Source organism: Myodes glareolus, chromosome 13, assembly GCF_982192425.1.
Source record: "Myodes glareolus chromosome 13, mMyoGla1.1, whole genome shotgun sequence".
Taxonomy (NCBI): domain Eukaryota; kingdom Metazoa; phylum Chordata; class Mammalia; order Rodentia; family Cricetidae; genus Myodes; species Myodes glareolus.
In genome coordinates, this window is record NC_142038.1 from 22,689,269 (window position 1) to 22,703,333 (window position 14,065).

General features: G+C 48.3%; 1 protein-coding gene across 16 annotated transcripts in view; it reads right to left on the bottom strand.

Annotated features, from left to right (window-relative positions):
- Positions 1–14,065, bottom strand: part of Znf532 (zinc finger protein 532) — a 110,295-nt gene continuing 96,230 nt past the window's right edge. For 15 of the 16 annotated variants that reach the window (XM_087895977.1, XM_087895969.1, XM_087895975.1 and 12 more), the window contains 3 exons: positions 6,516–6,628; positions 3,786–3,939; positions 1–2,475 (listed from right to left, as the gene is read on the bottom strand). In XM_087895977.1, the coding sequence (XP_087752103.1) occupies positions 1,981–2,475; positions 3,786–3,939; positions 6,516–6,628 (762 nt within the window). In that variant the 3' untranslated portion in view covers positions 1–1,980. The remainder of the gene's footprint in view (positions 2,476–3,785; positions 3,940–6,515; positions 6,629–14,065) is intronic. The other variant, XM_087895979.1, reaches the window with a different exon arrangement.

Below are 14,065 nucleotides of genomic sequence, written 5' to 3' on the forward strand. Positions count from 1 at the left end.
TTGTACTTCGCACATAACTTTATTTGTTGCATAAATGAGTATTTGTCAATATGTACATAACCACAAAGAGCCAGTACTAGATTGAGAGCAAAATATTTGGGTTCTAATATGCAAAGCCACTTACCAGCTACGAGGACTCAGACGAAGAGCTGAGCCTGAACTCAGCTCCCTCAACCGTACTTGCCCGACTGTAGGCTGTCGGGACCTGCGTGGCTACCACGCAGGCCTATTGCAAGGTTCAAACGCAGGAGCACGTGAAAGTGCCAAGGAACGCAATTGGGAGCAACACAGATGCGACAAGGAACAGCAATGAAGCTTCAAGTCGAGCAGTATTTGCACACCCTTGGGTTGCACCGATGGAGTCAACAGAACGTGGCAGAGGAGCTAGCTGGCCACTGGCGAGAACGAGAAAGCCATTCTTCAGAGTGGAAAGAATTCGGCAATACTCGGTAGCCTGTCCCGGGACTGAGTCACTTCCCAAATTTCATGATGTCAGAGACCCACCAATAACTCTCTTGAAGAAGCTCAAGGGCCAGATGTTCCTCGTTTATTTACATGTGAAATGGGTTGAATACAGTCACAATGGATGTAGCGAGCACACCCAACAGCAGCAAGACCTTCCAAGGAACTGAACGTTGACTACAGTCTAGCATGCAAGTATCTATATACACAAATGAATTTCTTGGCCTAGGAAAACAAAACCAAAAAGTACAAAACCTATCTGAAGATAAATACAAGATATAAAATGCAACGGAAAACACAAAACAATAACCAAAATATACAGCTTTCCCAGAGAACTGTCCAGGGAAGTGACAGGAGGGCACCTCCACGGTGCTCCAGTCAGGCGGCCGGGAGAGGGTGCAGAAACTCTAGAAGCCTGGTGGCTCAGGGCTTCGTCTGTGGCCAATTGCAGAGGACAGGCGGCTGCATTGCTAGGTCGGCGGTAAAGTTGTGCATCCCAGCTCTAAGTACCAGGACACTTGGCAGTAGCACCCAGAACAGGAAACACCAACTGTGTAGACAGCAAAGGGTTAAGTCAACCATCCCTTTCTGATCCTGTCAAGAGCCAGAGAAGTACTTGATATCCTGGAACTACCAGTCTCTGCAGTAGTTGGCGAGTCACATGACAAAACTTGACTGGAGAGCTACAGGTCTAACTACGACCTTCAACTTAGACACTAGGCTGGCCTTTTCCTAGCCTGTCTCAGCATGCTCTGTGAGTCAGCCTCGCAAGTTCACCCAGAAAAATCGCCAGCTGTTTTCTCCCCTCTCTGGATCCCCTCTTCCTCATTCCTCCAGGTGGATTAAGGATGCTTGCATTCCCTGCTGGACTCCTGGCCTCTTTTACTTACTCTGGAGGAAGCAGGGCTGCTTTGGATGCTGTGCGGGAGGGTTCAGGCCACGCCCTCACCTGGGTGCTGTTGTCCTAGGAGCCCTCAGTGGCTAGGAACAGGCACGCTGAGTGTGGTGCTAAGACACTTAAGAGTGGCCAGTGTTGTGAGACCCACAATCACCTATAATTTATGTGGTGAGTTCTAAAAATTAAAAACACTAAAAAAGGCATGTTAGCCTGTAATTACTGAACTCATTCAAATTTGTAACATACAAAATGGTTGGTTTGAATTCAGGAACTGCCCCTGTTACTAAGAACTCTGCTTTAAAGAAACGTTACAAAAAAGGAAAACTCTAACCCAAAACAAACCAAAATAAAAAAACAATCTCAAAACATTTTCCACCAAATACTGATACAAACATGTAACAAAGAGTATAAAAAGTTATTTAAATATATACAAATTCTTTAAAACTCAAATACTGCCTTAATACTTATGGGGAGGGATACATCTGAGGAGGTGAGGGACGGGACATATTGCGACAGCCCAGACAGTACTGTTAACTCTGTTTTACTGCAAACTTTCGGTAACAAAAAAGTCTTGTTTCCAATTCCTATGTGATGGGGCTTCTCTTGTGGAAGACCTGTGGCTATTTCTCAGCTGAACTCATTCTTTTGGACTTGATGAAGGCCATGCCATGTGTCCGCATGTGTGTGTTTAAGGCAGCTTCCGTTTCAAAAGTCTTGGCGCACACTTTGCACTTCCTGTCTGACGCTGCGCCCTCGGCGGCCTCGTCCTCGGGGCCGGGCTTATTCTCTTGCAGGCTGTCCTCCCCAGCCCCGTTCTGCTTGGACGCGGGCTGAGGCTCCTTCAGCTTGTGGACAATGAAGAGGTGCCTGGACAGGGAGCCGTGGGACGTGTAGCAGAGGCCACACTCGCGGCACTGGTAGGAGGAGCCGTCTGACTTGTGCTGAGGGATGTGTTCGTGGAACTGCAGAAGGTTCTCCGTGGTGAAGCCACACACGGCACACTTGTGAACCTTAAAGACGTTGATTTTCAGCTTTTTCAGAGGCTGCGTGATGGCTCCTCTGGGAGGCCTGAACTCTAAAACCGGTTCTTCCGATTTCCGCTTGGGACTGGGAGCCTTTGTTGGGGGGAAGGAAGAAAAAAAAATGATACGACTGAAGGTGGTGGGCTCTGTGCCTGGTAAGCAATGCCGAGGCAGCTAGGAAAGCAGACACTGGATGCAGGGGGACTGGGGCCTTATCGATGTGACTCCACCCTGCAGCTTACCCTCCCGCCCCATCCCCAGCAGGAAGCACTCTGTGCTTCCAGAGTCACTGTACACAGCAGTGAATGAGGAGCTCATGATCTTGGGCTATAGGGAAGCAGTACCCCAGGCCTTCCACACCTTGGAGGACAAAGCAAAGGCATGGCAAGGGCTCCTGGGAGAAAACCTTGGCAGGGGTCAAGTGATGACAGGCACAGTCATGAAGGGCCATGGTGACAGGTGACATGTGGATGGGGGGGTGTCTGATTCAGACACTAGATGCTGAGTGCTAAAGCCCCAGGCGGGAGCAAGGCCTGTGCGCTCACAGGACACAGAGTGGACAGAAATAGGAAGTTCAGAAGACTAGGCCCGGGGACACAGAGTAAAGCACCTCACGAGAGAACATGGGCACACGCCTTCATTATGCCTAGAGGGGATTACTACAAGACTCCGTGGACCCAGTACCTGCTCCTGCCCCTTGTAATTGTCCTCCTGGTCCTCCTTGTCACACCATGTCCTCTCTGGAGCTGCCTTTTCCTTCCCCCTAGCTTTCTAAATCCCAAGGGATTCCACTTCCTCTGTACCCTCTGTACTCAGGCATGGCTCTGAAGGCCTACACCTGCAGCTACCTCTGCATACACTTAACTTCCTGTGGGGAAGATGGCCCAGTGCCACACCTGCTTAACTCTGGATGAGGGGCATACTCAAGGACTAAGCGCTAATGCATGTCTTGAGAAACCGCTTTAGCCCAAGTACGTTCTAGACTTCTCCTGGCACCAAAGCCAGCAGTGACTGCTACATGGTGCTTTCTGTAACTCCAACTAGCAGAACACTCGGTACCTCGTGCACAGGCCCCTGCCAGCTGACTGAGGCTCATCACCTACACAGAGAAGACTAAGGCGAGGTCGAGGAATCTGATCTTTTTCCATTCCAAAGAGATTAGAGTCGCTTTGAACAGCTGCCACAGCCAGTGAAAAGCATCTGACAATTCCCTAAGTCAAAGTATAATCTTATGAATTCTATGACGAGCTCCTGTGTGTTATTTCTGCAAGGACACAGAAAAAAACTTAGAAAAGGTTACATTTCAGGAGCCGCTGGGAGCTGGGATGCTGACGTAGTCTGAGAGAATGAACAGGGAACCCACATTAGCACCACCACAGCGAAGACCAGCTGAGATGTCTGACCTTGGCGTCTTCCTTTATCTCGGTTTCGGTTTCCTCCTCGTTGGAACCTTCAGTCAGTTCTTTCACGTCGGGGTCCTTGATGCCGTGCATCAGCTGTATGTGCTTCTCCAGCATCAGCCGCTTGGTGAACGTCCGCCGGGAGTCCGGGCAGTGTCTGTGAGCACAAGATTGAGAGGGGAACCATGGCTGCCAAGGGGTGCGCACTGCAGAGGGACCTGGCCACCAGCAGGGGCGGGGAGCCCAGAAGGGCAAGCTAACACTGGGCCCCCAAAGAGAACCAGCAGTGCTGCTTTGACTCCCACTCCCTATTGTGAAGAGGTCCTGCCCTGGGGGGTTGTGAAAGCGGCTGACTAAAAACCATTTCTGTGTATGTGTGGATGTCACATGTGTATGTGCGGATGTCACGTGTGTATGTGTAGATGTCACGTGTGTATGTGTGGATGTCACATGTGTATGTGCGGATGTCACGTGTGTATGTGTAGATGTCACGTGTGTATGTGTGGATGTCACATGTGTATGTGTGGATGTCACATGTGTATGTGCGGATGTCACATGTGTATGTGCGGATGTCACGTGTGTATGTGTAGATGTCACGTGTGTATGTGTGGATGTCACGTGTGTATGTGTGGATGTCACATGTGTATGTGTGGATGTCACATGTGTATGTGTAGATGTCACATGCAGACAGGAAGAGCCTGGTGCTTGAGTTGTTAGAGGGGGTTGTGGAAGAGCAGCGAGAACTCTTACCTGCTGAGCCACCTCTCCACCTCTGCTGTGCCCTCATAGGAACAGCCTACTTTGGTTCAGGCATGTATTTCAGCAATTATTTAATTTGTAATTCTAGATGGCCTCAATCTTAAAAAACTGGAGAATATTAAAATTTCTAAGTTTTCTTACAGTGACTCAGAGCAGCCCTTAGAATTTACATAAGAGCTGCCCCAGGCTGCAGGAGGCTCCTTCTGAACCCCTGTTAGCCTAAACTAATTTACCCATCATTCCTCAAAGCACAAATGCAACTTACATTTGTACCTGGAAATCCTTATTCATTCCGGAGATTAAAAGGCAGAAAGCAGGCTATCCACTGGAGGTAGGTAAATTATTTAAATTTTGTGCACTACAAAGATGATCTCCTGGAAAGGTTTAATTTACTACTTTTCTAAGAAAACAGTCCAAAGCCAGGCGGTGGTGGCGCACGCACGCCTTTAAGCCCAGCACTCGGGAGGCAGACTGGGCAGATCTCCGTGAGTTCAAGGCCAGTCTAGTATACAGTGAGTTCCAGGACAGGCTCCAAAGCTTTACAGAGAAACCCTGTCTTGAAAAACAAAGAAAAACAAAACAACAACAAAAAAGTGTGTGTGTGTGTGTTGTCTGTGCATGCCACAGCACCTGTGTGGGGCCGGGGACAACCCTGTTAAGTCAGGGGTCCCCCTTTCACTTAAGGGGGCTGTCAGGCTGATGAAGCACTGACTCACTGGGGCATCTAACTGGTTCTCTCATAAGGTTTCTGCTTAATAGTAAATTAGCTGGGGAAAGCACTTTTCATTTTACTGCCTTTCAGTAAAAGGGGAAAACATTAAAAAAAGACCAGACAAACAGCAAGGGCAGCGGCTGTCATGGAGGGCCACGCCAGGCTTTTCCATCTTCTCGGCCCAGGACACCGTGTGCCTGAGCTCTCACTGTGAACACACAGACTTCACAGGGTGTTGTCTCCTCGTCCATTCCCCCCCCCACTCTGATCTCCTCCTTAGGAAATGTTCCCTGAGTACCTCAGGCACAGAAAGTTCCCATTAGTCTGAAGGCCAACCCATGCGTGTCCTCACCACGAGGTCCATGGGGCCTGACTCTGACCACAACCAACCACATTCCACACTGGCTCTGTGGTCTCTCTGTTTCTCTCTTTTAATTAGATTTGTTCATTTTATTTTCTATGTGTGAGTTTTGCCTACATATATGTATGTACACCACATGTGTGCTTGTTGACTGAGGAATTCATAAGAGGGTACTGGATTCCTTGGAACTGGAGTTATATTGGTTGTAAACGACCAGGCAGGTGCCAGGAATCAAACTCAAGCCTTCTGCAGGAACAAGTGCTCTTAGGTGCTGAGCCATCTCTCCGGCCCCTCTGTGGTCTCTTGTGGGCAGAGTTTTAACCTGTCTACACACTCTGCACATGTGGGTTGAGTGGGTGATACAGATTTCCCACTAATGATAACCACCGCCGGCTCATCTCATACCAAGAGGCAATTCAGGACTGATTATTGGTGGATGAGTTTACACTGGTCCCTCAGTCCCTCACATTTGTTGGATCTCAGCCAACAGTCAAAGCGTCTCTAACTGGTTGCAGCCAGATGGCTCATGGCCTGGGCTAGAGCTAAGTGTATAAATGGGCCCCCTTCTTAGCCTTCACTGAATCGGAGTAAATCATTCCTAAATCTACACGGTCCACTCACTGTATAAAAGGTGTCTCATCCACTGAGTTCCTGGCAAGCCCACTGCACTCTAAAACAAACACTTCCCACTTAGTAACAGAACACAGTGCAAGTGTGTGTAAAGAAATGCTGCTCATTTGACAGGGGGCGTTGGAAACAAATGCCCTGAAGCAGGATACGGGTAATATGTACACAGCCTAGCCACCAGAGCAGAGGAACAATCAAAAGGAAATGGGAAAACCCGAGAAGCTCTGTGGCCGCCTTCCCTTCTCTGTGTGTCCATAGCAGACGTGAGACTTACGAGCAGGCATACACTTTCCTGATGCCTTTGTGCTTGATGCGATTGTGGCGGCACAGGCTGTGGGAGGAGCTGAAGGACTTGTCACACTGGCGGCAAGGGTGCTTCTTCATTTGCTGTGCAGGAGAGAAGAAAGCGCCCCTTAAGACCGTGGAGGCAAAATCACCTGATGTACTTCAGCTGGCCTTTTGCAGCACTGGTGTTAATTAATTGTTTTGCCACTGACCCACAGCAGCCCTAAACCAGCGTAAAAACTAACAAAACTCTAAAGTTCTTTGAAAATATATAATTACAGAGCTGGAGAGATGGCGCAGTGGTTAAGGACCACTGAGTGGTTAAAAGGACCAGGGTTCAATTCCCAGCACCCACAGGGCAGCTCATAGCTGTCAGTAACTGCTGTCCCAGGGGATCTGATGGCCTCTTCCAGCCTCTCTAGGCACTGCATGCACATGGTACACGGACACACGTGTATTCAGGCAAAACATTCATACACATTTTTTAAAAAAAGCAATTACAGTGGGCTACTAGGTCATCCAGGAAGCAGCTCATTCTAGGAGGGCAGAATCTTTCACCCCCTAAATACTTACACTGTTTACCCAATCCAAATACCTAGGCATTTGTTATAGAAATATTATTTTCATGAAAGCTGCTGTTTTGAACAGTAGGTAGTATGTGCGGAACATCAGCCACTTAGTAACTACCAAGGAAAACCATCACTGGATTTGCTGTAACTGGGAAACTGCCTCTTTCAATGTGCCATGTTAAATCACTGGCTTTTGCTCATCAACGATTAAGTAACCACAAGACCCTTGTGAGATCCACGTGGTTACTTGGGAACACAGAACTTTGAAGTGTGCTTTCAGTGGGCTGCCTCTTAATGTGTATGAGAGAATGTTAAACTACTTTCTAAAAAAACTTTCTGAGACAGGGTTTCTCTGTTGCTTTGGAGCCTGTCCTGGAACTCACTCTGTAGACCTGACTGGCCTCCAACTCACAAAGATCCACCTGCCTCTGCCTCCCAGGTGCTGAGATTAAAGGTATGCACCACTACTGCCCGGCCATGATAGAAATACTTTAAAACTACTGGTAAAAAATACTTTTTTTTTTCATAGAAGTTTCTAGGCTGGAGACATAGCTCAGTGGTAAAATGCTTGTTTAGCATATGAGGCCTTAGTTCAATCCCAAGTACCACACACACACACACGCACACGCACACACGCACACACACACAGCTTCCCACTTTGGACAGGGAAACAGTTGTACTGGTCAGATGCCCCTCTGTGCAGGACCCCTGAAGCAAACTGGAAGTTTAGCTGAAAAGAAAGTCTTGGATCCCATGACAAGTATTAAGCGGTCCCAAACCAAACACTGCCATATCATAAAGGCTGCCATTCTCCAGAACAGAACCAGTCTGGTTCAGCCTTTACTAAGTCAGGCTGCGTAGAATCAGTTTTCACGTGAGAGACGTAACTATCGGCAGCACACACGATGAAGAAATGTCTTCATCTGATGTAACTGGTAACCCGTGAACTGGCTCTAGAGAACCACAGGAGGACTGCAACCCTGTGTCTCTGGGTCACAACTGTGTGGCCTCAAGCAGACACTCAGCTAACAACAGCCACGCCCTCAACTGTGAACTAAGGTCATAGCCGCGTCTTCCTTGCGAGGCACCGCGGGAACACCACCGCACCTAGGACTAAACACTGAGCAACTGAAGAGCCGCAATCCTCCTTTATTCCTCTGCTACATTAGCAGAGTCGCACGCCTGCGTCTCATCTGAAGACTGGGAAACAGGCTTGCTTTATTTATGAAATATCCATTTAGCACAGGCTGCTTCAGCCTCCCAAGTGCTACGGTTAAAAATGTTCACTACCATGCCTGGCTTTCTAAATAAAACAAAAAGGATTGACAAGTGCCCAGAAGAGTCTTGGACCCAGACAAAGGCGAGAGGGAGAATTCTCATCTCTACGTTAATAAAAGAATCGGTATTTTATGGGGAGAGAGAAAATAAAGTAATAAGTACGCTCTGCCTCTGAGACAAACTGCCATCTCTCGTGTGCTGGTCTGAAGAAGAATGGCCCACATGGGTCATTTGGAATATTTGTTTGAATACTTGGTCCCTAATTGGTGGACATGTCTGGTGAAGACTGGAAGGCACGGCCATCACTGGGGGTGAGCTCTGAGATTTCAGGTGCCATTCCGAGTGTCAGGATGTGAGTTCTCAGCTGAACCTGCCGTCTGCTGCCATGGATTCTAACCCTAAGCCCAATTAAATGCTTTGTCTTAAGTCGCCTGGGTCACGGCGTTTTGCCACAGCAACAGAAAAGGAACTAAGATGTCTCCTAAGGCCTTTTCCCCATAATTCTTGCTCTTTTGAGAGAAGTTCCTGCTATGTAGTCTAGGATGGCTTCAAATGCACAATTCTCCTGCCTCACTCCCTGAACTCTAGGATTACAGGTATGGACCACAGTAGTTTTTGATTACACAGAGCAAGCCATTAGTAACCCTACTCTACTTACACAGCCAAAGAACACGAGGCAACAAATGTCCACTTCAGATAAAGCTTTAAGCACAGAATCATCTGCAAATAGTTTTGTCCCAACAGTGGCATTTAAAGAGCCAAGACCTGATTCCCATTAATGTTGTACATATCCGACAAACTTGGAGCTAAGACACAAGACTGCTTTCTAAAAGTAGGACAGGTGTCTCAGTGACAGACTCAGACCACAGAGGTATACGTGACAGTACGGCACAGCAAGAGGGACTGGACTCTTTCTACGGCGATGGACTTAATGTTTTCTCAGTATATAAACAAAAAGGAAACTCTAGTAAAGAAATACCAGTGGGGGCGCCCTCAGGGGACAGTGGGTTAGAAGCAGCCCTGCTGAGTCCATCTTCACAGAGTAGCAACCTGTCAGGTTAGGAAAACACATAAAATGAAGGGCAGGGTCAGGGGTGGAGCTCAGCTCCCGATGCGTTCACTTGTCTGCACAAAGCCCTGGGTACATCCTCAGGCCACAGAAACCGGGTGTGGTGGCACCAGCCGATCTCTGCAGAAGGCCACTCCACTGCTTCCTGAAGGCTACTTTTGTAACAAGCATTCCACTGCCATGGAGTGACCAATGCTCCTCTCAGGATGAAATGAAAATGAGGCAAAGTCCATGCTGAGCCAATGTTCAGGAAGCCCTCTTGACAGCCACCAAGAAAGAGCAGAACACCAATTGACTAAAGGATGCCTAGAGTTCCCAGGCAACAGTGACATACACCGTCAATCAAAATGCTTTCCAAGAACCGCCAGGGAAGAAGCCCCTCATAAGGTAAGTTCTAAATGCTGAACAGGTCTACTTAGGGCTGGCCCAGTTATACGATAGGTCTCCCTTGTACACCCCTGCCCCAAGATTTTGTTACCAGAAGCATTCCAAGTGCCCCCAAAGGATGCAGACTGTTCGGACAGTACTAAAGTCTGTGTGGCGGTGCTCCTGGACACACAGTGAAACTCAACAAACCCTCCACAAGTGCAAAGTGAACTTAACAGCCCCACAAACCCAGTACAAAGCTGAAAACTTATAGCAAACCAGAGGCAGGGGTAGGGCAGGCTGTACATATCCTCCTGGGTTAAATTTACAAACAAAGCACCATAAGAAACAAACTGATAAAACAACAGTTCCAACACATGCTCCTCAAGGGTCTGTGTCTAAGTTAAGGAGCTCATGGCTCGTCTAGCTTTGCACTGAGAGAGTGTTACGGCCTTCCTATGGCTTGTCTGAACTGGCAGCACCCCACACAGCATTACTAAAACGAGGGTCAGCTAAACAGCACCGCGGTCTTCCCACGCACTGTCTGGCTTACGGAGGGCAGGCAGCAGCACGGAGGGCAGATTCAGTTCCTGGGTGGGACAGTACAAGATTTCATCACACTGCTTATGAGTTGTTCACGTCTAGAACTTTCGACCCATCGCTTTCACACTGCAGCTGGCCACAGGTAACGAGACACAGACGATGAGACCACAGATCGAACGACACGTGCTTTTATAATGAAACTCAAGACATGTAAAAGATCTAGGGTGTGGGGTGGGAACAAGACTCCGCTGGATCCCTTCACGTTCAGTTTGTGAACTATGTGAATTAGTATACATGTAAATCAAACCTTTTCTGATCTATTGCCTCAAAAAAAAAAGTAAGTTAGCTTTATTGAGGTAAAGTTTTACATGAGTTCATTTTATATTTGATATACTACTAAACATCATAGCTCACACCTCTAATCCCAGCATTTGGGAGGGAAAAGAGGGAGCTCAAGGCCAGCACGGACTATGTGAGACTCTCAAAAATAAAAGGATGTGGAGGCTGGAACAATGGTTCAGTAGTTAAGAGTGCATCAAATCAGGAACTCACAACTGCCTGGAACTCAGGTCCAGGGTACCTGAATCCTCTTCTGGCCTCAGTGGGCACGTGCATACACATGCATAAACTCAAATAAATATTAAAAAAACAGAAACAGCTGAGTTGATACAGAACAGGTATGTTACTCTCCACAGTCCCATGTGCCCTTTGTGGTTAGCGCTGTCCGGCACCCATGCCCTCTTTTCTAGACCTCTGGTTTGCTTTGTGTAGCTGCCATGAAGTGGGCCACGCCATGGCACAGCAGGCACCCAGCACAATACACGACTAACTCACCTGTGTGTCCCTTCTCACTTCAGAGAAATGTCCACTTAGAGCTATATTCTAGTCCACTGACCCCTTTACCAGTTGGTGGACATCAGCATTGGAGGAAACAATGAACAGAGCTATTCTAAATATTAGGTCCAAGGCAAACACTTCCAGCTAATACACAGAGTATTTACTTGCAGGTGTAGCTAAATCCTAATGTTTTGCGTTTCCTTAAAAGAATGCTTGGGTGTTTTTATCCTCCATAAGCTCTCTAGAAACAGAAGCTGCCGGTTACTCATCATCAGAAGTTTGTTTTTCAGAAATACTTGGGTCATATGAACTATGCCAGTAATCTGCATATATTTACTAGAAACACACCAGTAAGTCCTACAGGGCAACAACCGGGCTGAAGCGCTGGACACAGAGCAAGTACTGCTCAGTGTTCAGATGTCAGAAGTGTGAGCATGCCAGACGCAGATATAAGACTGCAAGAGCAAGGTGAGCTGAGAAGCAGCGAAGTAGGAGGGCTTAGACACAGGGACAGACAGATCCTCCATACCAGCTGGCGCTCACACCCATCCACCCTTCCAGTGTCAAGTACAACACCCATCCCCAAGATGGCACCCCCAGACTCTCTGGCCTGTGCTTACTGCTCTTGATTTTATTATATATGAAAGGACCAGGTGTGCAGGTGTACACCTTTAAGCTCTGAAGAGCATCAAGGTTCTGTGGTACTCCTGACAACATCCTCAGCTCACATCGACAACATCAATGGGTGCTGTGCCTCCATCTCCAGCCCACATCCCTGCTCTCCAATGCTGCCAGCGACTGGTAAAACACGGCTCAGTTTCCCTGGATGCTCAGGAAGGCTGATGCCCAGTCCTATACTCTGACTATCTGGGAACTACCCAATCAGATCCTTCATGCAGTTCTCTATGGACTAAGGGGAGGGAAGGAGGAAGATGACAGAACAGACTGGAAGGCCTGGGTTCCATGGTAAGGGCTAGGGATTGGCATGCATGTGACAAGTCACCAGGAGGTTTGGGGATGAGGGTCATGTGACTAACACATGGCAAGCTAGCTGGGTCATTTTCGGCTGCAGGTGTGAAACCTGAGCCATCCTGCAGCAACGACTCCCAGGAAGAGAAAGCAGCCTTGGCTGGAAAGCAAAGGAAGGAAGGGAAGGTGGCTGGGTTTAGCCATCTCTCAGCGGTGGAGAGCTGCAGGGAGCCTGAGGATGGGCGGGATGTGGACAACTGGGAGGGGACAGGGTAAGCATCCTTCCCTAGTCTTCAGCATGGGCATCCGGCAGAAGAGAATTCCCAGTTAGAAACTAAGGAAGATCTGGAGAAGAGTGGAGTGAGGGACAGAGGAGATCGAGTTACACTTGGGGATGGGGGCGGGGAGGGGACGGGGATGGGGTGCGGCTCAGTGGTAGAACATCTGTCCAATGTTCTGGAGGAACTGGGTTTAAATGTTCTAGAACGCTACGAAAGACCTGTTGACAATCTAAACAGATGTGAAAGGGCTGCTGGGTGGAGTCTGGGGCACAGCAGAGAGGGGCACAGCAGGGACTCGTATCTGGTCAGCAGGATCAATATACTGGCTGGGTAAGAACCTTCTGGGCGAACAATGACTCTCTGCAACCAACACTTACACGGAAAGACAGACATGTATGGACAAACGAGCACATGGTGTGACTCAATGTCTCACACTACAGCTTCCATGACGAGATATCTTTCCTTATTTTTCCCCCTTTGGTCTCTTAATTTTTATTTTATTGAGGGTTTGCAAGAGTGGGGGGGGATATAAAGGGAATGGGGAAATGAGTGGGATGGAGATGCATCATGGAAAGACACAAGGAATAAATAAAAGTTCTTTTTTTAAAAAAAAGAACCTGCTGAGGGCCCGTGTGATTAGTAAGTAATGATGATGGCCGCCCGGAAACTCCATGGTGGAAGGAAAGAAGAGACCCCCACATGTAGTCCTCTGAGCTCCACACTGTGTCAATGTGCATACACACAAAGTAAGGACGTTTGTTTTCTGAGGGTTTTTCTTTAAAACCTTAAAAAAGACCCCCTGAGAGTAAGATACATCAGCATTCATAGCTGAATAGGAAGGACTAAGCAGGGGCTGGCAACAAGGAAGAGACCAAGAGAAAATAGCATCCTGTAGGCCAGACAACTGCCTTGGACAAGACATAACCACAGAGAAACTGGAGACAAGAAAGCCAAGGGAGACCCACAGGTCAGCGATGATGAACAGGAGGGCCAGGCCTAGCTGGAAGGACGGAGCTAATGATGAGAAAACTAACTTTGAGGAGACTGGTTGTAAAGGGACGTGAGTAAATACTTAGAACAAAAATAAGGGGGGGGGGAATGGAGTGGTTCACAAGATGGAGGCACTCCTGCCCAACATGCTGACAGCAGAATCCAGTACCAGGGTGTAACCAGCAAGGCCCTGGGAGCAGGCAGCCTGCACCAATCAGGAACCAGGGCAGAAAAGCCTGCAAGGGCAAGATAAGCCTCAGAAGGACTGGAAAAACCCAGGCCTCCAGCAACTGAGCAGACACTGGTCTCTGCTGGTCTGCAATACCTCAGTGCACGGTGCCTGGCACTCCAGGCACTGTCCTTCCACAGCCAGTGGATGGGAACAGGGTGGCTTGCTGTACACTGGGAGATGGGACTTACAACTAGCTGAGTGCTAACTCCACCCACAGTCTGGGAGTGAACTCTGCCTAAGGGTGTCGGTGGCATAACTTAGGTTGGCTAGATTTGTTTGCTGTGAGGTATCTCCCCTTTCTACGTGAATACGAAACTGTGCATTTGCAAATGAGACCTGATTCTCTGGCCCTCTCTGCAATGAGTAAGTCATGTTAAAGACATACAGAGACAGAGAGGAAAAAAG